We start from the raw sequence: 20,147 nt of genomic DNA, 5'->3' as shown, positions 1-20,147 counted from the left end.
CCATTGTTAATGTCGGACCCTGCAGAACTATGGTGTGGTAAATGATGAAACACATTCTCGAGGAGAGCCATGCACACACATTGAGCAGAGAGAAGTGGAGGGACCAAGCCAAGCAAGGTAGGGGTTCGTGTGGGAGGGCTGGGATGAAGAAAGGTGGCGATAGACGGAGAGAGAAAGGAACGTGAACAATAAATAGCCTAGGAATGGAGCGAGATATGAGGGAAAAGGAGAGAGTGCAGAGAAATGTATTGGATAAGACTAAACTAGAGAAACACAGACAGAGAGGTATGCAAGAAAGGAACAAGGTGGAGGGAAACTGTGGGAGGTCTTGTTGAGTTAACAGAGGAGGGGTATAAAAAGTGAACCTTGCTGGGGGGGGGGTTGTCATGGATTTGTAGTTGGGTAGGTGAAGGAGGGCACAGCCAGCATGCTGGTGCTAGTGTTCTCTGTTCAAGCCGTGACTCACACTGGCAGGCTACACAGATATTTGCCTTCTAAGGGCAGCTGCTGGAGCCCTCTAGTCTGCAGCGACGGTTGCCGATTGGTATACGCCTCCTCATCCTTTGTAATGGCATTGGGTGGCGACTCATCGTCCTCAGGCGGTGACACCACCACCTCTGGGATGGCCTGGGGGACCGGGGCAGGGCCAGGGGCGCGGGGAGGGTCTGGGGAGCGGCGGGGAGTAGGGGGGGTGTTCTGAGGGGTGGTGAGAGGCGAGGGTCCGGGGGAGGGCCCCCCAGCGGAGGTGGAGGAGGAGGAGTTAGGCAGGAGGAGGTTGAGGAGGACGGAGACCCGGGACTCTCGCCTCTGGGACAGGTTGGAGACGGAGGCCCCCGGCTTCAGAGAGTGGCGGGAGGCAGAGAGGCCCTCCCCTGGAGCGGTGGGAAGAGAACAAAAAAACAAAGAAGGGAAAAGAGGGAGAGAAGAACGGGAGGGAGGAAAAAGGGGGAGGATGGTAAAAGGAGGAACATATGAGGGAGAATGCCATCAGAGAGGTGGTTTTAGGGGTGCATTCTCTGGGGGCACAGAGAGAGAAGTTGGTGGGAGCTTGGGAGGAGTGTGGTTAAAAAGAGACAGAGGCATCGATAGGTTCTTGCAGGTGAAAGGTGGGAGAGGGGAGGTGTCCACAACAGACCAACAGGCTTGTCCGCTCACCAATCACACAGTGACAGACTGAGGGGGAGCATTTTGGGTAGAGAGATGCTTGCAAGCAGGAGAAGAGATGTGGGTTGGTTAGCATAGTGTCAGTGTACAGTATATTGTGCATACAAATACAGAACCACACGCAAAACCAGACATATTTCATGTCTGTCCAAGTTGTGCAATAACTTACCATGATTGTGTAGCACATTAACATATGACATTTCACGCGTATTTTATACCCGGGCAACATTGCATTCAATGCATTCAAATAGAACAAAATGTGACAGTAGGACAGAGAACAGAGAGCACTACTGTTAGTAGTTATAACTGTACTGTTAGTAGTTATACTGTTATAACTGTAGCACGAGCTCGTTATTTCAGTCACATAAAACATCCACACACCATACTTATCGTACACATCACACCCTAAGGTCATGCTCGGCAAACAAAACATTTCGAACTGCAAGAAGAGCATCACCCCAACCATTCCGACATGGAGTAGAAGCCATTGTTAATTCTGTGGGCAAACCCTGAGACAGGCCAGCCACACGCACCATCCTCACCCAGATGTATCCTTTACGGTGGTGGTGGTGGGGGGGGGGGGTTCTACATGGACCCCAAAAGGGTTCTACCTGGAACCAAAAAGGGTTCTCCTACGGGGACAGCCGAAGAACCCTTTTGGAAGGCTTTTCCCTAAGAGTGTATGTGGGAGATGTTGTCACCTTTCCTTTATTGGAATACCAAGGATTGCAAAGATTATTTGAACCCCCTCGAGGCTCGAGGAAAAAGAAATGGACTGTGCGTGGCGCGGGGGATCTCACCGTGTCTCTCAAGCAACAACGGGTCTGAATGTTTCTTGCCTATGTCTGCGATTGAGCGCACCAGCGGGATGCGGTTGCTGAGCTTCCTCTCGTTCTGATGGTGGTGTCTCTTCAACATGGCCTCGCGCACCTTCTGACACAGGTCCTCCTGCAGCTGGCCTGACGCCACCATGCCGTCAATCAGCATGTCTGGACACACACATGTAAATACACACACATAAGCATTGTATTGCCTTGTATCGTTGCTCATTTGGAGGTTTACACCACTGGTACACACACACTTGCAAATGAGCTTGCACGCTCGCACGCACACACACACACACATTCAGTTTCACCTTATTCAACCAACTTTTCATTATTGCCTTGTTTATCATTTGCATACACAAATCGAAATAATCAAATAGCATGCACATGAGCGTACACACATGCACACATACACACAAACTCTTCTGATATGAATGTACCTGCAATCTCCTCGATACAGGTGGCCCTCATGTCCAGCATGACGGTTCCGTTGAGGATGCAGCTCCTCAGCTCAAACAGGCTGTGTAGAGACAGGGTGGCCACGTAGGGCTTGCTCCAACGCTCCCCTCCATCTTCCACATCCTCCTCAAACTTCAGCCACCTAAACACGCACGCGCACGCGCACAGACACAAGACAAGCACACACAATAAATCAAATTTCCCCAATGCTGACTAAGAATAACTTGACCAGAGGTCAAGACCAGGCCTGAACATATCAGACAATTTGCATTCCCTTGAGTGGTTCACTTCTGAGAGGTAATGGAAAAAGTTTGATAGCGTTTTTCCGGCTTTTACCTCCTGTCAGACTGGAACCAGTTTTAAACAGTTTTTTTTTTTTAAGAGATGTAAATTGCTGTGTATTTGTGTCTGAGCCGTGAATGTAGGCTGACATTGTCTGGGATGGTGATAATGCCATGGCTATGGAGGATGACTAACCTCGATTGACTCACAGCCAGACTTGTAGGCAGTAGAGCTCTGTCAATCTTACCCATTACTCATGATAACACATTCCCACTCACACACAAGACACGTCACTATCTCATAGTTCTCTGTTCCCCCGCCCCCGCAAGACAATTTCAAGGTTATAAAAAGGCCACAGTTTACCAGCCTACAGTTTTGGCCATTAAAAAGTTGGTTTCCCTGAATATTTTACCACAGTCAAGAAGACGACTTCAACATTCTCAAGATGCAAAGTTAAACTAATCAATAAAGAGCTGCTGAATTTAGACCTGAAGGAACATTAAACGACATGATGAAGTCACATGGTCTCTGGAGTGTGGAAGCTGGACCCTGGGCTGGGCTGTGACCTACCTGGCTGTCTCCTTCCACTCGGTGGCGCTCCCATCCCTGAAGGACAGCTCGTCCAGCTCGGTGAACAGGTCGTGGGGGACGTGCTCCACGTCATCATCTTCCGTACCCAGGATGAACTGCACCCGCTGGGAGGGCGTGTCTAGAGGGGGGGGGGAGAGAGACGGAGATATAGAGACAAGGACTGGAGGAGAGTGTGGGAGGAGCAGGATCCAACGCTTAGCTTCTGAATGGACTGCTGTGAATTCCTCTGCATTACAAAGAGGGAATAAATATGTTCAATAATCAGGTGTGTGTGGGAGTAGTAACAGGCAATGTGAACGAAGAGCGCTAGAGTGAAGCTGGCGGGAATCACCACAACGATAACAGCAGATTTCCAGGAGCAAAATTCACCATTGGAAGAGGAATGGATATTGGACAGATAAAAAGAGTGAGAGAGTGAACGACAGTCAGACAGTTCAAATTGTCATGTTGTGCTATTTTCCCGACCGTCTATCCCTTTCCCCTGGGCGGTTGGGGCTGTGTGTGAGTGTGTGTGTGTGTGTGTGTGTGTGTGTGTGTGTGGTGTATGTGGCCTCGGCAGTGGTGCCTGCGTTTGCTGTCTCGGCCCAGCGGCACATGGACCACGATGTAGACGCGCGCGCACACACACACACACACACTCCCCCTCCATCAGTGTCACTGCTTGCTCCTGGAGGCCCGGGGTTGCCTTTAAGAGTGATGCTCCATTCACAGCATGCACACTCTCTCTGAATGAATGGACAGATAGGTCTCCATGTGTCTGCCAAACACTCACAGACGCCTGAGAGACTTTGCCAGGTACCCTGACCTGCCTACTACAGGGTTCTATTTCTGCCTCTGGGAAGCATGACACAACACAGTATTCAAATTGAGAATAGTAATCAAAATGTTATTTGGGAGAATGCTTGAGGGTAGCAGCTGGGGTGGGAGTTGTTTTGAGTTGACGTGATTCCAATACGTTATGATTATGTCTAGTGCTACACAACTGACTCGTTATCCAAATTAGCCCATGGTGGCCTACTACAGAAATAAATGATTTACATAAGTATGCAAACCCTTTGCTATGAGACTAGAAATTGAGCTCATGTGCATCCTGTTTCCATTGATCATTCTTGAGCTGTTTCTATAACTTGGAGTCTACCTGTGGTAAATGATTCAATTGATTGGACATGATTTGGAAAGACACACACTTGTCTATATAAGGTCCCAAAATTGACAGTGCATGTCAGAGCAAAAACCAAGCCATGAGGTCAAAGGAATTGTCCGTAGAGCTCCAAGACAGGATTGTGTCGAGGCACAGATCTGGGGAAGGGTACCAAAAAATGTCTGCAGCATTGAAGGTCAGTGGAACTGTCATGTCTACTCCCGCTCCCCCTCTCCGGCGCTCGACGTCGCCAGATTATTCATTATTACGCACACCTGCCACCATCGTTACGCGCACCTGCGCCCCCATGAGACTCACCTGGACTCCATCACATTCCTGATAACCTCCCCTATGTCTGTCACTCGCTTTGGTTCCTTCCCCAGGTGTTATTGATTCTGTTCCTGTGTTTTATGTCGGTACGCTACTTTCTTGTTTTATTGATTATTAAATTCACTCCCTGGACTTGCTTCCCGACTCCTAGCGTACACGTTACAGGAACAAATAAGACTCTTCCTAGAGCTGGCCGCCCAGCCAAACTGAGCAATCAGGGAGGGCCTTGGACAGGGAGGCGACCAAGAACCTGATGGTCACTCTGACAGAGCTCCAGAGTTCCTCTGTGGAGATGGGAGAACCTTCCAGGAGGACAACTCCTTTTTCTGAGGAGTGGCTAGACAGAAGCCACTCATCAGAAAAAAATAGGCACATGACAGATCACCTGGAGATTGCCAAAAGGCACTTAAACGACTCAGACCATAAGAAACAAGATTCTCTGGTCTGATGAAACCAAGATTGAACTCTTTGGCCTGAATGCCAAGTATCACATCTGGAAGAAACCTGGCACCATCCCTACGGTGAAGCATGGTGGTGGCAGCATCATGCTGTGGGGATGTTTTTCAGCGGCAGGGACTTGGAGACATGGCAGGATCGAGAGAAAGATGACCAGAGCAAAGTACAGAGAGATCCTTGATGAAAACCTGCTCCAGAGCGCTCAGGACCTCAAGACTGGGGCAAAGGTTGACCTTCCAACAGGACAACGACCCTAAGCACACAGCCTAGGGCCTGAATACTTATGTAAATGTTATATTTCAGTAGTTTAAAAAATATATATATAAATTAGCAAAATTTTCTAAATACCTGTTTTTACTTTGTCATTATGGGGTATTTGTGTGTAGACTGACGAGGGAAGAAAACAATTTAACCCATTTTAGAGTAAGGCTGTAACGTAAAACAAAATGTGGAAAAAGTCGAGGGGTCTGAATACTTTCCCGAATGCACTGTATGTGCCACCCCACATTTATTCATTTGCATGAGGAGATGAACGAGGAGCTACACGGAAGGTGGAACAGAAGTTAATTGTGTAAAAATAAAAAAGACACTACATTAACCTATTAATTGTTGTCAGCATATAGTGTCTGACCTTCTTCCTTTTTTCTCTCTTTTTTTTACTATTCCTTTCGTCAGCACCTCTACTAGCATTTCTAACAGTCAGCTAATGGGTAAAATGGTTAACTTATTAAATTGTTGTCAGCATATATAGTGTCTGACTTTCTTCCTTCCTTTTTTTTTTACTATTCCTTTAGTCAGCACCTCTACTAACATTTCTAACAGTCAGCTTTCTACTGGACTTTAAGGTAGAAGTTGGTTACCATACGTGGGGTCCTCACGGTCCTCCTCTTCGTGGTCCTCCTCCCGCTCCCGCCTCTTGCGGTGGTGTTTGTGGCCTCTGCGATGGTGCCTGCGTTTGCTCTCCCGGCCCAGAGGCACATGGACCCCGACGTAGACCGCCCTGTGGCCTAAGACAAACCAGACCAGACCAGAGAGAGATTGACAGATTACCTGGTTTCCATTTTCTGTGAATAACCTACTTAGATAGGGAAGGAAAAGACCACATTTGTTTATTTTTGCTATTACTTTTGTTCCACTGGATTGTTAGATTGTTGCTCTGAAATGCAAATGTCCTAGTTTTTGTGCCAATAGTCACTTTTGGAGGACGAGCCATTGCACTTTGACACATAACACTGAGATACTCTCAAGTTAGGGAATAATGAAAATAAGACAAGAGGGGAGAAGAGGAAGGAAAGGACAAGAGAAAGACATGAGTCCATCAGATGAATATACAAAGAGAAAGAGATGAAGGGAAGGAGCCATAGAGTGTTTTAGAGGGATACAGCGACTGAAAATACAAGAACAGAACAGAGGGAAGATAATGAAGGGAGAGAGAGAGAGAGACACACGACAGACACTGCGAGGGAGGAATCGGAGATACATGTGGCAATGATGTTGTTGCTAGCAGCGCTCTCCGGACGTGAGCCGCAATTGACACTTCCTTTAACCCTCGAGTCTCAGTAGCCTTACTGCTATTAGCCCATAGAAACGCATTGAATAACAGATTCATACATGGAAAAATAGTAAAAAAATATCAAAAGGAAGTTTCTTTTGAAGTGTGGGAGATATAAGAAGAAAAATACTTTGACACATATTTAAACCCTTTTTTAGGCACTAAACTACGTCAATATACACAGAGTGTACAAAACATTAACAACACCTTCCTTTTATTGAGTTGCGCTCAGAACAGCCTCAATTCATCAAGACATAGACACTACAAGGTGTCGAAAGAGTTCCACAGGGATGCTGGCCCATGTTGTGTCAAGTTGTCTGGATGTCCTTTGGGTGGTGGACCATTCTTGATACACACAGGAAACTTTTGAGCGTGAAACACCCAGCAGCATTGCAGTTCTTGACACAAGCTGGTATGTCTACCATACCCTGTTCAAAGGCACTTAAGTCTTGCCCATTCACCCTCTGAATGGCACACACCTACAAGCCATGTGTCTACTGTGTCAAGGCTTAAACATCTTTCTTTAACCCGTCTCCTCCCCTTCATCTAGACTGATTGAAGTGGATGTGACATCAATGGGGGATCATAGCTTTCACCTGGATTCACCTGGTCAGCCTTCGTTTTGTACACTCAGTGTATACGTCCATTCATTTTTTGAAACTGGTACCGGGCTACCTTCAGACGAGTCCTGTGTCGCTTGTGGGGGGGTCGTAGAGCAAAACCACCGACATGTACGTGTTTCCATAGACACGTCATAATAGTTTGTAGGCTAAACCGTTCGGACACGACAGACGTTTTCCTAAGACCGATTTACGGGATGTCTCATGGTCCGACAAACACGGGAGGTCAATATCGAGCGGGTTGAGACGCAGCTCGTGCAAAACATATACTCCAGCTGAAACCTACCTAAACCCATTTTGATGCGGATTGTTTTATTGTGCTTAATTTGATTTCAATCAAAAGGGTTAAAAGCCTCTCCTCTCTCGGCCTCGTTCCCAGGAGATGGAACCACTCTCAATCACAGCTGACTCACTGCCAGCTCTCTTTCAAGGGAACGCAGGGTTATTTTCTAAAATTAATATAACTAAAATACTGTCCTCATCCTGGAAAAATGCACTGTGAATGTCTGTGAGCACGTACTGTGGATGTTTCACGTTTCAAATGACTCACCATACTGATTTGTATGACCCTAAAGAGCCTGCTGACTATTTTAGTGCTCTCTTGGTCAGCCATTCCGTATTCTGCGCTGCAACCTCAAACGAAATATGCAACCTTTTTCTGCCAGGGCCAAGTATTGGTATGTGTTGCCTTTGCTCAGTACCTAGTAATTATAGAGATAATCACAGGTCCTGTTTGAAATCCCCTTGAATCTACAGCTCAGATAGAGAAAGGTAGCTTTGTAACCTAGACAGCCAAGATACTCAGAGGCCATGTGGACAGCTAATCATGTCCTAATCTCCCAATTTGCGGCTCATCAAAGTTAGATAACCAGAGAATGTTTGGGGTTAAGGAGACACATGTACTGTAGTTTTATGTGATATGACTCTACAATACCACAGCCGATACTATCCATGCGGACAAAACTCGTCAAAATCATCCCATAACCAGTTTCTGGTTGAAATGACATCATTTCAGACGTTTTTCTCCTCGCTGGCATGGCATTTCATCCCATTGGAAATCCTTATTTTGTAATTGAAACCAAAGCTCTAGGCTTTGTGATATAATTATACATAATTGTTTTTATAGAGCCCTACAGGTGTTTTTTTTTTTTTTTAAACACAAGGAGTCTCTAGCTGGACCTGAATAAAGCTGTACATGACAGATAGGCTCAATTACAGTTACAATATTCCTGTGGGCTCGTGTACGCCTGGCTAATGAACATACCCTTCTGGAACGCTACAGGAGTGGAGAGCCAGGCTGGAGCTGGCTTTAATCTGCCAAGAACTCAGCAACACCTGTCCTTTCTATTCACAGCACGTCTCAAGGCCTATATGTGGACAGGAAGCACCCGCCCGGAGACAACTAAACAGGCATGTAGACAACAGTAACAAAGGAAAGCACACATACTGTAGCTATACACACACACACACACACACTTACTGATAGCAAGGTTGGAGTCAATTCAATATCAATTCAGTCAATTCAGGAAGTAAATTGGAAGTGAAACTGACCCCAATCCTGACTGCTACACCACTCCAACACATCCACTATGCACACAGGAATAGTCATACACAACGTTACAGTAAGTGGGTAGGGCTGTACTGTAGGGTCTTACTCTCCAGCTCTTCCGTCTCATAGTTGGTGTGGGTGGTGGAGCTGGTTTTCCCAAGGTCAACGATGGCCTCCTCGTCAAGACCCTGAGAGACAGAGACGGGAAAAGAGGTGTCGGACCTTTAATGGACCAATAAACGGACAGTTGAAACCAAGACTGAGCCAGAGGCATATCAACAAAAATAACTTTAGACGACTGCCAGAGTGGCATAACAGCACATCCAACCATTAGTCTAGGTTTACCACCGAAATCACCAACAAGATTGGCTGTTTGTCTGATACTCAAGGAACAACGTGTGGAACAGCAGCTTTTGTTGCCTTCGGAGAGAACAAGCTGCTTCGACACACACACACCATTTCAGCATGTTCGAATTTGATTTCAGGATTCAGGGAAAAATAAGGCTACTATAATATATTGTCCCCGGGAATAGGCATCTTTGACAGTATTCCTTCCTGCACCTGGGCTAGGAAATGTTAGCCTGGTCCCACCATCCAGAACACCGTGCTCTCGTTTCGTTTCACTTAACTGAATCCGTGTAGCAAAACAGAAGACCATACGCTCGTGAGATCAGGATGGTCCAAACGAAGCGAGAGGGAAATGTAGCTTATCGGATAGGATGAAGGTGTTGTCATCCTCCAGAGGAAAGGTAATGGTACTTTATCACAAGGATGTTTCAGTGAGTGTTCGTGGGGAGAAACACTAGGGCCCTCAAATTCAAATCTGGACCTCGAAGCCAGTTTCACTGCTTAAAAAAAAAAGTCTCTCTGATCAGGGACTGATTTAGACTTGGGATACTAGGTGGGTGTAATTAATGAATTATCAGGTAGAACAAGAAATCCAGCGGGCTCCAGAACTTGCAGGGTATGATTTGAAAAGCCCTACACTAGTGGATTAGGCCGATATCTGCTTTAAGTATTCTTCATGGACCTGTACTGGTACAGTACAAGCATAAGGTAACATAAATCACCGTTTGGCAAGAGTAAGTAGATGTATCATTTAGCATAAATGTACTGATGCAGGGATGCAAAAAGCGGCATCCCGGAAACGGGGCAATTTAATAATAAAGTGTATTTGTTAAGGAACAGTTTCAAACATTGACACATTGAATTAGGCCTATCGTTAGTCAGGGCAAGTACATTTGTTTTTCTTCAACCAAATCTCTATTTTGGGATGTAAAATGGCATGCTATAGAAGTGTTCAGACACTGTTTTGTGATTTGACTTGGTTTTGAGAAACTTACCCCACCAGTGATAGACCTCCTCAGGCTCATTCGTCAGTATGTGGGCACGCAGAAAACACGGACAAAGCTCCAAAAACACCCAAATACGTCCTTTCAGAAACGGCAAAGCTTCCGGTATAGTGATGCAGATCTTTAAATGTTGTACACGTGAAATTGTGTCATTCCAAACTATCTGCAATCATAGATTTTATTTTGTTGAACTCAAGCAATACTTTTTAGTGTGTAAGCATGTGCGTCCTTTCAGCCAAAATAGAGATTCTGTAAAAAAAACACCAAAAAAACACTGTCCTTTAAGCTTGGCCGAATTTGCAGCATCAGTCCATAGATGGACTTTGAAATAACATAATATTAACCAGCACTGTCAGCAATGCTCAGTAACTTTAACTTTGGGAGTTACACACACATCCTTCCTAGATGGGCTTTAAAATAATGTAATATTAAACAGAGTCTCAGCGATATGTTGGTATGAGTAGTAACGCACATATTCAAATGAGCGCGATGTCACACTTTGCTCTCACACAGGCACACAGAGTATTTGCGCATGTGCACCGGTGAGCTTCACGCTGCTACAACGTGGTAGCTACAGGACCAAAGCAGTGGAGTTAGCCAACATGCTCAAACGGTCTGAGTTGCTGAATTGGACCCGATATTGCCGTTAACTTTATGCATTGTGAGTCTACCTTTAACCAGCACAGTCAGCAGTGCTCAGCATCTGACTTTGAACTGTGGGAGTTACACCGATCGTGATGCATGTTGGGGCTTCAATAATGCAAGCTGCACTCTGTCTGGCCTAGCTGGCTGGCTGTTCAGTGGAACAGGGGAGGTTCAGCCTAGCTGGCTGGCAGTCCAGTGGAACAGGGGAGGTTCAGCCTAGCTGGCTGGCAGTCCAGTGGAACAGGGGTGGTTCTGTCTGGCCTAGCTGGCTGGCAGTCCAGTGGAACAGGGAAGGTTCTGTCTGGCCTGCTGGCAGTCCAGTGGAACAGGGGAGGTTCTGTCTGGCCTAGCTGGCTGGCAGTCCAGTGGAACAGGGGTGGTTCTGTCTGGCCTAGCTGGCTGGCAGTCCAGTGGAACAGGGAAGGTTCTGTCTGGCCTAGCTGGCTGGCTGTTCAGTGGAACAGGATAGGTTCAGCCTAGCTGGCTGGCAGTCCAGTGGAACAGGGGAGGTTCTGTCTGGCATAGCTGGCTGGCAGTCCAGTGGAACAGGGAAGGTTCTGTCTGGCCTAGCTGGCTGGCAGTCCAGTGGAACAGGGGAGGTTCAGCCTAGCTGGCTGGCAGTCCAGTGGAACAGGGAAGGTTCTGTCTGGCCTAGCTGGCTGGCAGTCCAGTGGAACAGTGGAGGTTCAGCCTAGCTGGCTGGCAGTCCAGTGGAACAAGGCAGGTTCTGTCTGGCCTAGCTGGCTGGCAGTCCAGTGGAACAGGGAGGTTCTGTCTGGCCTAGCTGGCAGTCCAGTGGAACAGGGGAGGTGCCTAGCTGGCTGGCAGTCCAGTGGAACAGGGAAGGTTCTGTCTGGCCTAGCTGGCTGGCAGTCCAGTGGAACAGGGAGGTTCAGCCTAGCTGGCTGGCAGTCCAGTGGAACAGGGCAGGTTCTGTCTGGCCTAGCTTGCAGTCCAGTGGAACAGCTGTCTGGCAGTCCAGTGGAACAGGGAAGGTTCTGTCTGGCCTAGCTGGCTGGCAGTCCAGTGGAACAGGGAGGTTCTGTCTGGCAGTCCAGTGGAACAGGGAAGGTTCTGTCTGGCCTAGCTGGCTGGCAGTCCAGTGGAACAGTGGAGGTTCAGCCTAGGTTCAGTCCAGTGGAACAAGGCAGGTTCTGTCTGGCCTAGCTGGCTGGCAGTCCAGTGGAACAGGGGAGGTTCTGTCTGGCATAGCTGGCTGGCAGTCCAGTGGAACAGGGAAGGTTCTGTCTGGCCTAGCTGGCTGGCATTCCAGTGGAACAGGGGAGGTTCTGTCTGGCCTAGCTGACTGGCAGTCCAGTGGAACAGGGGAGGTTCAGCCTAGCTGGCTGGCAGTCCAGTGGAACAGGGGAGGTTCTGTCTGGCCTAGCTGACTGGCAGTCCAGTGGAACAGGGGAGGTTCTGTCTGGCCGAGCTGACTGGCAGTCCAGTGGAACAGGGGAGGTTCTGCCTGGCTGGCATTGTAGGTAAAAGCTGATTTATGCTTGATCCAGCTATCCTGTCCGGAGGCTCGGTATGGAGGGTGTGATGCAATTGCAGAGCTTCTGTATGGTTGCGGAGTCCAAACCAAGCCCCATATCGCATCGCTGTGCACCTCCCAAATGCTGTAACAAGGGCTACGTATACGGAGGGCTACGTAAATTCCACATAGCTCTGCATTGACATGATTGGTTGTTGGTAGGTGGGGGCGGTATGTCCTGTATAAACACAAACTCACTTCCTTGACAACTTCCTTAACAACAGCCCTGTTCTGTGAAGCGCAATAATTATGAATACCCTGACTTTTGCAGAGGCCGCATCGCAGTAAATGCTGTACAGGCAATACAGACATCGGCTTGACCATCAATCAGCTATAAACAGGGGATATTCTGCCTTATTTTTGATGCTTCGCTGCTTCGTTTTTTGTTGAGTATCACGATGCTGGCATCGTTCCAGCCCGAATTGTTAGGTTGGAGACATGAGCATCTCGTCATTATATACAGATCTCTGGTGCAGTGGAACAGAGGAGGTTCTGCCTGAAGACGAAAGTTAATAGAAAAACTGTTGTAGGCCAGTTACAGTTGAAGTCGGAAGTTTACATACACTTAGGTTGGAGTCATTTTCAACCACTCCACAAATTTCTTGTTAACAAACTATAGTTTTGGCAAGTCGGTTAGGACATCAACTTTGTGCATGACACAAGTCATTTTTCTAATAATTGTTTACAGACAGATGATTTCGTTTATAATTCACTGTATCACAATTCCAGTAGGTCAGATGTTGACTGTGCCAGAAAATGATGTCATGGCTTTAGAAGCTTCTGATAGGCTAATTGACATCATTTGAGTCAATTGGAGGTGTACCTGTGGATGTATTTCAATGCCTACCTTCAATCGCAGTGTCTCTTTGCTTGACATCATGGGAAAATCAAAAGAAATCAGCCAAGACCTGGAGGCGAACATAGCACAGTAGGCTATGCATCGGTGAGCTGCTGGGGAAACAGCGTCAGCTGACCGCTCTCCTGCGAACTGAACTCAGCCAACTGACAGCCGCCCAGGCCAGCATAGCGGCAGGCGCAGCGGTCTCTCGTCCCAGGTTTATACTGAGGCTGACAGAGGCTGACGAAATCGAGGCTTACCTCCAAGCCTTCAAGAGGACGGCGGCTAGGGAGAAATGGCCCCGTGAGCAATGCGGCCACCCTGCTAACACCCTTCCTATCAGGCGCGGCACAGAAGACCTATGAGGATCTGACGGTTGACCAGGCGACGCATTACGAGGGGCTGAAAAAGGAAATCCTGCGCGGGTATGGTTACACCCTGAGTAGCAAGGCACAAAGATTCCACGATTGGGCGTATAATTTACAGCAACCAACGATCACAAATGCATGATCTAATTAGGCTGGCCAGGAGCTGGCTAACTGCTGAACTCCTGACGCTCACGACCATCGAGAAAGTGGTCATAGATACATTTAACATTTATATGCTCTCTCCTGTTCCGAGCTAAAAAGTTATCCAGCCAAGCTAACCCGCAGAGTGAAGATCAGCTGGTGGGACTGGTGGAAGGTCAACAGGTGGCCTTGGAGGTCCTGCGCAGTGGACAATCAAGAAGGCGGAACCCTCCACTCGCCCGATGGAGCGAAAAAGGAAGGAGGACCATGCCGGGACCCCAGCCACAGATGGGGGGGGGGGGTGCCAACATCTAGCTTCCCGAGCCCGACGCCTCTTCCTGAACCTGGACAGCAGGAAGTGCTACGAGTGTGGTGAGCCGGGACACATCACCTGGAACTGTCCAAACCGCGATGTCCCGAGGCCTTCGGCCTCAGCTGGTGAGGTGGCGGCTTACTGAGGGCATACTGTGCTGAGGAGAGTGGTACTTCCCCTGTCACCCCGGTAAGAGCCAACAGAAAGGACACCACGGCACTTTTGGACTCCAGGAGTATGGTGACCCTGATCCAACCTGACTTCGCCCAGTCCCCGAAACTAACTGACACCGTGGCCATCACCACAAAGGGACAACACACGGGAACAATGGGAGTCAACCCAAACTTGCCTGTGCCGGTCCATGTCGGAAGGGATTTCCTGATGTTCCGCCAACTGTGGACCAATATGTTCGGAGATGTGGGGAACCGAGGGAACCAGAAGGGAGGAGGAAGCCTGAGAGGTGGGAGGGACACCAGAATCAGGATGCCCGGATGTGTGGATTCCAGGAAGTGGACCCCCAGGCATCAACCGATCCCCTCTCAGAGGGGGACTCTGAAGTCAGACTGGAGGAAGAGGTGGCGAGTCTGGAAGACATGTTCCCAATGGATCATGAGGTGGCACCAGAGCCTGTCTCTCTAGTGGGTCGGTTCGGCACGGCCAAACTGGAGGATCCCAACTTGGCCAGCGCTCTCTATCAGGTGACCGTAGTGGACGGAAATCCGGTGGAGCGGGTAAGTCAAATAACCTACCCCCATTTCTCTATAAAGAAGAAGTTGCTATATCAGGTCGTGAAGAAGAATGATGAATATCTGGAGTTGTTGTTGGTGCCCCCATCCCTTCAAATCAAATCAAATTTTATTTGTCACATACACATGGTTAGCAGATGTTAATGCGAGGGTAGCGAAATGCTTGTGCTTCTAGTTCCGACAATGCAGTAATAGCCAACAAGTAATCTAACTAACAATTCCAAAACTACTGTCTTATACACAGTGTAAGGGGATAAAGAATATGTACATAAAGATATATGAATGAGTGATGGTACAGAGAAGCATAGGCAGGATACAGTAGATGGTATCGAGTACAGTATATACATATGAGATGAGTATGTAAACAAAGTGGCATAGTTAAAGTGGCTAGTGATACATGTATTACATAAAGATGCAGTAGATGATATAGAGTACAGTATATTCATATACATATGAGATGAATAATGTAGGGTATGTAAACATTATATTAGGTAGCATTGTTTAAAGTGGCTAGTGATATATTTTACATCATTTCCCATCAATTCCCATTATTAAAGTGGCTGGAGTTGAGTCAGTGTGTTGGCAGCAGCCACTCAATGTTAGTGGTTGCTGTTTAACAGTCTGATGGCCTTGAGATAGAAGCTGTTTTTCAGTCTCTCGGTCCCAGCTTTGATGCACCTGTACTGACCTCGCCTTCTGGATGATAGCGGGGTGAACAGGCAGTGGCTCGGGTGGTTGTTGTCCTTGATGATCTTTATGGTCTTCCTGTAACATCGGGTGGTGTAGGTGTCCTGGAGGGCAGGTAGTTTGCCCCCGGTGATGCGTTGTGCAGAACTCACTACCCTCTGGAGAGCCTTACGGTTGTGGGCGGAGCAGTTGCCGTACCAGGCGGTGATACAGCCCGCCAGGATGCTCTCGATTGTGCATCTGTAGAAGTTTGTGAGTGCTTTTGGTGACAAGCCGATTTTTCTTCAGACTCCTGAGGTTGAAGAGGCGCTGCTGCGCCTTCTTCACGATGCTGTCTGTGTGGGTGGACCAATTCAGTTTGTCTGTGATGTATATGCCGAGGAACTTAAAACTTACTACCCTCTCCACTACTGTTCCATCGATATGGATATGGGGGTGTTCCCTCAAGTCCACAATCATCTCCTTAGTTTTGTTGACGTTGAGTGTGAGGTTATTTTCCTGACACCACACTCCGAGGGCCCTCACCTCCTCCCTGTAGGCCGCCTCGTCGTTGTTGGTAATCAAGCCTACCACTGTTGTGTCGTCCGCAAACTTGATGATTGAGTTGGAGGCGTGCGTGGCCACGCAGTCGTGGGTGAACAGGGAGTACAGGAGAGGGCTCAGAACGCACCCTTGTGGGGCCCCAGTGTTGAGGATCAGCGGGGTGGAGATGTTGTTGCCTACCCTCACCACCTGGGGGCGGCCCGTCAGGAAGTCCAGTACCCAGTTGCACAGGGCGGGGTCGAGACCCAGGGTCTCGAGCTTGATGACGAGCTTGGAGGGTACTATGGTGTTAAATACCGAGCTGTAGTCGATGAACAGCATTCTCATATAGGTATTCCTCTTGTCCAGATGGGTTAGAGCAGTGTGCAGTGTGGTTGAGATTGCATCGTCTGTGGACCTATTTGGGCGGTAAGCAAATTGGAGTGGGTCTAGGGTGTCAGGTAGGGTGGAGGTGATATGGTCCTTGACTAGTCTCTCAAAGCACTTCATGATGACGGAAGTGAGTGCTACGGGCGGTAGTTGTTTAGCTCAGTTACCTTAGCTTTCTTGGGAACAGGAACAATGGTGGCCCTCTTGAAGCATGTGGGAACAGCAGACTGGTATAGGGATTGATTGAATATGTCCCTAAACACACCAGCCAGCTGGTCTGCGCATGCTCTGAGGGCGCGGCTGGGCATGCCGTCTGGGCCTGCAGCCTTGCGAGGGTTAACACGTTTAAATGTTTTACTCACCTCGGCTGCAGTGAAGGAGAGTCCGCATGTTTTCGTTGCAGGCCATGTCAGTGGCACTGTATTGTCCTCAAAGCGAGCAAAAAAGTTATTTAGTCTGCCTGGGAGCAAGACATCCTGGTCCGTGACTGGGCTGGTTTTCTTTTTGTAGTCCGTGATTGACTGTAGACCCTGCCACATACCTCTTGTGTCTGAGCCATTGAATTGAGATTCTACTTTGTCTCTATACTGACGCTTAGCTTGTTTGATTGCCTTGCGGAGGGAATAGCTGCACTGTTTGTATTCGGTCATGTTTCCAGTCACCTTGCCCTGATTAAAAGCAGTGGTTCGCGCTTTCAGTTTCATGCGAATGCTGCCATCAATCCACGGTTTCTGGTTTGGGAATGTTTTAATCATTGCTATGGGAACGACGTCTTCAACGCACGTTCTAATGAACTCGCACACCGAATCAGCGTATTCGTCAATGTTGTTGTCTGACGCAATACGAAACATATCCCAGTCCACGCACGCACGTGATGGAAGCAGTCTTGTTTGGACCAGCGTTGGACAGACCTCAGCATGGGAGCTTCTTGTTTTAGTTTCTGTCTGTAGGCAGGGATCAACAAAATGGAGTCGTGGTCAGCTTTTCCGAAAGGAGGGCGGGGCAGGGCCTTATATGCGTCGCGGGAGTTAGAATAACAATGATCCAAGGTTTTGCCAGCCCTGGTTGCGCAATCGATATGCTGATACAATTTAGGGAGTCTTGTTTTCAGATTAGCCTTGTTAAAATCCCCAGCTACAATGAATGCAGCCTCAGGATGTATGGATTCCAGTTTGCAAAGAGTCAAATAAAGTTCGTTCAGAGCCATCGAAGAGAATTCTCTTGGTAGATAATGCGGTCGACATTTGATTGTGAGGAATTCTAAATCAGGTGAACAGAAGGATTTGAGTTCTTGTATGTTTCTGTGATCACACCACGTCTCGTTAGCCATAAGGCATACGCCCCCGTCCCTCTTCTTACCAGAAAGATGTTTGTTTCTGTCGGCGCGATGCGTGGAGAAACCAACTGGCTGCACCGACTCCGATAGTGTCTCTCCAGTGAGCCGTGTTTCCGTGAAGCAAAAAACGTTAGTCTCTGATGTCCCTCTGGAATGCTACCCTTGCTCGGATTTCATCAACCTTGTTGTCAAGAGACTGGACATTGGCGAGAAGAATGCTAGGGAGTGGTGCACGATGTGCCCGTCTCCGGAGTCTGACCAGAAGACCGCCTCGTTTCCCTCTTTTACGGAGTCTTTTTTTTGGGTCGCCGGCTGGGATCCATTCCATTGTCCTGGGTGAAAGGCAGAACACAGGATCCGCTTCGCGAAAGTCATATTCTTGGTCGTACTGATGGTGAGTTGACGCTGCTCTTATATTCAGTAGTTCTTCTCGACTGTATGTAATGAAACCTAAGATGACCTGGGGTACTAATGTAAGAAATAACACGTAAAAAAACAAAAAACTGCATAGTTTCCTAGGAACGCGAAGCGAGGCGGCCATCTCTGTCGGCGCCGGAAGTAGAGAGTCCTGCAGTTGGTGCACTCCCACCTTCTTGGGGCTCACCTAGGTGTGGGAAAGACCTTAGACAGGATCAAGGCACGATTTTACTTGCCAGGGGTGAAGAAAACAGTGGAAGAATACTGCCGCAGTTGCCCGGAGTGCCAGCAGGTGGCTCTAAAACCCCCATTTTCGCAGTCCCTTAATTCCCCTACCCATTATTTCAGTTCATTTCAGCAGGATGCAATGGACCTGGTGGGACCTCTACCCAAGCGCAACCGAGGCCACCAATACATTCTGGTGATTCTGGATTATGCCACCAGGTACCCGGAAGCCATTCCCCTGCGCACCATGGCCACCAAGGGAATCGCACGTGAGTTGGTTATGCTGTTCTAACCAGGATTACCCCTGGAGAACGGAATGGACAACGAGAACAGCTTGTGGACTGTGAAGTAATTAGTGAATTCCCCCTTCTTCCCCAGTGTACAAAAATCCCTAAAACTTCCCATTTGCATTCTAGTTGTGCTACTAGTGCATGTTTTGTTATTGAACTTGGTGACGCAGAAACCCCACACCCTGCTACAGCATCATTAAATATATTGGAGACAAAAATTACAGACAGTAATGTACAAATAGCTAAATCAAACTCAACTGGATGTACATGGTATTGATTTGAATATAATTTAAATGTATAGGTCTATACAGGGGTTGGAACAGTAATTATATTCCAATAATTTAATTCTGAACAGAATCACTATTCTTTTCGTTCCGTTCTACTGTTCCGACCTGCAAAATAAAGTTCTGAACCGGTTCGAACCAAAAAAGTACCAGTTTATATCGTTCCTTTTTAAACCTCTGAAATATATATTTTTTAAATACATTTAGCTCGACATTATTTACTTCACCAATCAGTGTTGATAGAGCAGTTTAGGAGCGGGCAAACTATAGTTGTTTACATGCACGATGGACAGATAAATATAGGGCGAGAGATGTGATTTCTGCAGGTGGGGAGAAAGCAAGAGAGGGTGGATGAGGAGGCTTGGTTTGAAGCGCTTGGCATCTTGTTATGACATGCATTATTTGAATTAGACCCACGGAATTATACCTACAGAGGATTGGCTTCTATGGAGGAACTTTGAATGTCTTTGAACAATCGAAAGTTGGCTTAATGTTGGACGAGAGTGAAAGCAAGCATGTGTGTGCAGAGCGGCACCAGAACTAAACACGCTTACCTTTTTGTAGTTAATAAATCCAATGTGAAACATGATAACTAGCATTGAAAAAGTGAATCCATTCTTCTGTAATTACAGTAGGCTACAATATCCTATGCTTCGGAAGGAGAGAGGCAGGTAGCCCACACACGAACAAAGATTTTCAGCTGGCAGACAGACACTGGAATACATTTCTGAGTGATAGAGAGAGGGCTTTGCATAGGAGCTTTGTTTTTTTTGTGGGACTGAAAAAAATGCCCGGGAAGTAAAGCGCTATTAATCGGTTCTCATGCTTTTAAAATATTGGTTCTGCTACAGTATATATCACTTAGGTTCTGATTCTGTTCCTCCAGTTTTTGGTACTGTTTCCTGAACCGGTTCCAACCCCTGGGTCTATGTAGCCTATACTGTATTTATATTTTAATACAGTCATCTCGGTTTTCATTGAATCATACTTGTATCATAAGCTTGTTATCAACATATGCAAAGAAATCGGCATCATTGTATTTGTAGTCATATTCATTCTGAAGTTATCGGCGGTCACAGAATGACAGA

At 47.5% G+C, this 20,147-nt stretch overlaps 1 protein-coding gene across 5 annotated transcripts in view; it reads right to left on the bottom strand.

The window, feature by feature from the left end:
* Positions 1 to 20,147, bottom strand: part of LOC135550105 (sodium bicarbonate cotransporter 3-like) — a 72,647-nt gene that overhangs the window by 29,083 nt on the left and 23,417 nt on the right. For 3 of the 5 annotated variants that reach the window (XM_064980590.1, XM_064980592.1, XM_064980594.1), the window contains exons 1-6: positions 19,614 to 19,696; positions 9,075 to 9,156; positions 6,108 to 6,254; positions 3,300 to 3,438; positions 2,429 to 2,589; positions 1,965 to 2,153 (exon numbers count right to left, since the gene is read on the bottom strand). In XM_064980590.1, the coding sequence (XP_064836662.1) occupies positions 1,965 to 2,153; positions 2,429 to 2,589; positions 3,300 to 3,438; positions 6,108 to 6,254; positions 9,075 to 9,156; positions 19,614 to 19,658 (763 nt within the window). In that variant the 5' untranslated portion in view covers positions 19,659 to 19,696. Of the gene's footprint in view, positions 1 to 491; positions 873 to 1,964; positions 2,154 to 2,428; positions 2,590 to 3,299; positions 3,439 to 6,107; positions 6,255 to 9,074; positions 9,157 to 19,613; positions 19,697 to 20,147 lie in introns of those variants that run through there. The other 2 variants (XM_064980595.1, XM_064980591.1) reach the window with 2 other exon arrangements.

This window comes from Oncorhynchus masou, chromosome 12 (genome assembly GCF_036934945.1).
Source record: "Oncorhynchus masou masou isolate Uvic2021 chromosome 12, UVic_Omas_1.1, whole genome shotgun sequence".
NCBI lineage: Eukaryota > Metazoa > Chordata > Actinopteri > Salmoniformes > Salmonidae > Oncorhynchus > Oncorhynchus masou.
The sequence above is the reverse complement of the archived record's forward strand: the minus strand, read 5'-3'. Positions and strand labels throughout refer to the sequence as shown.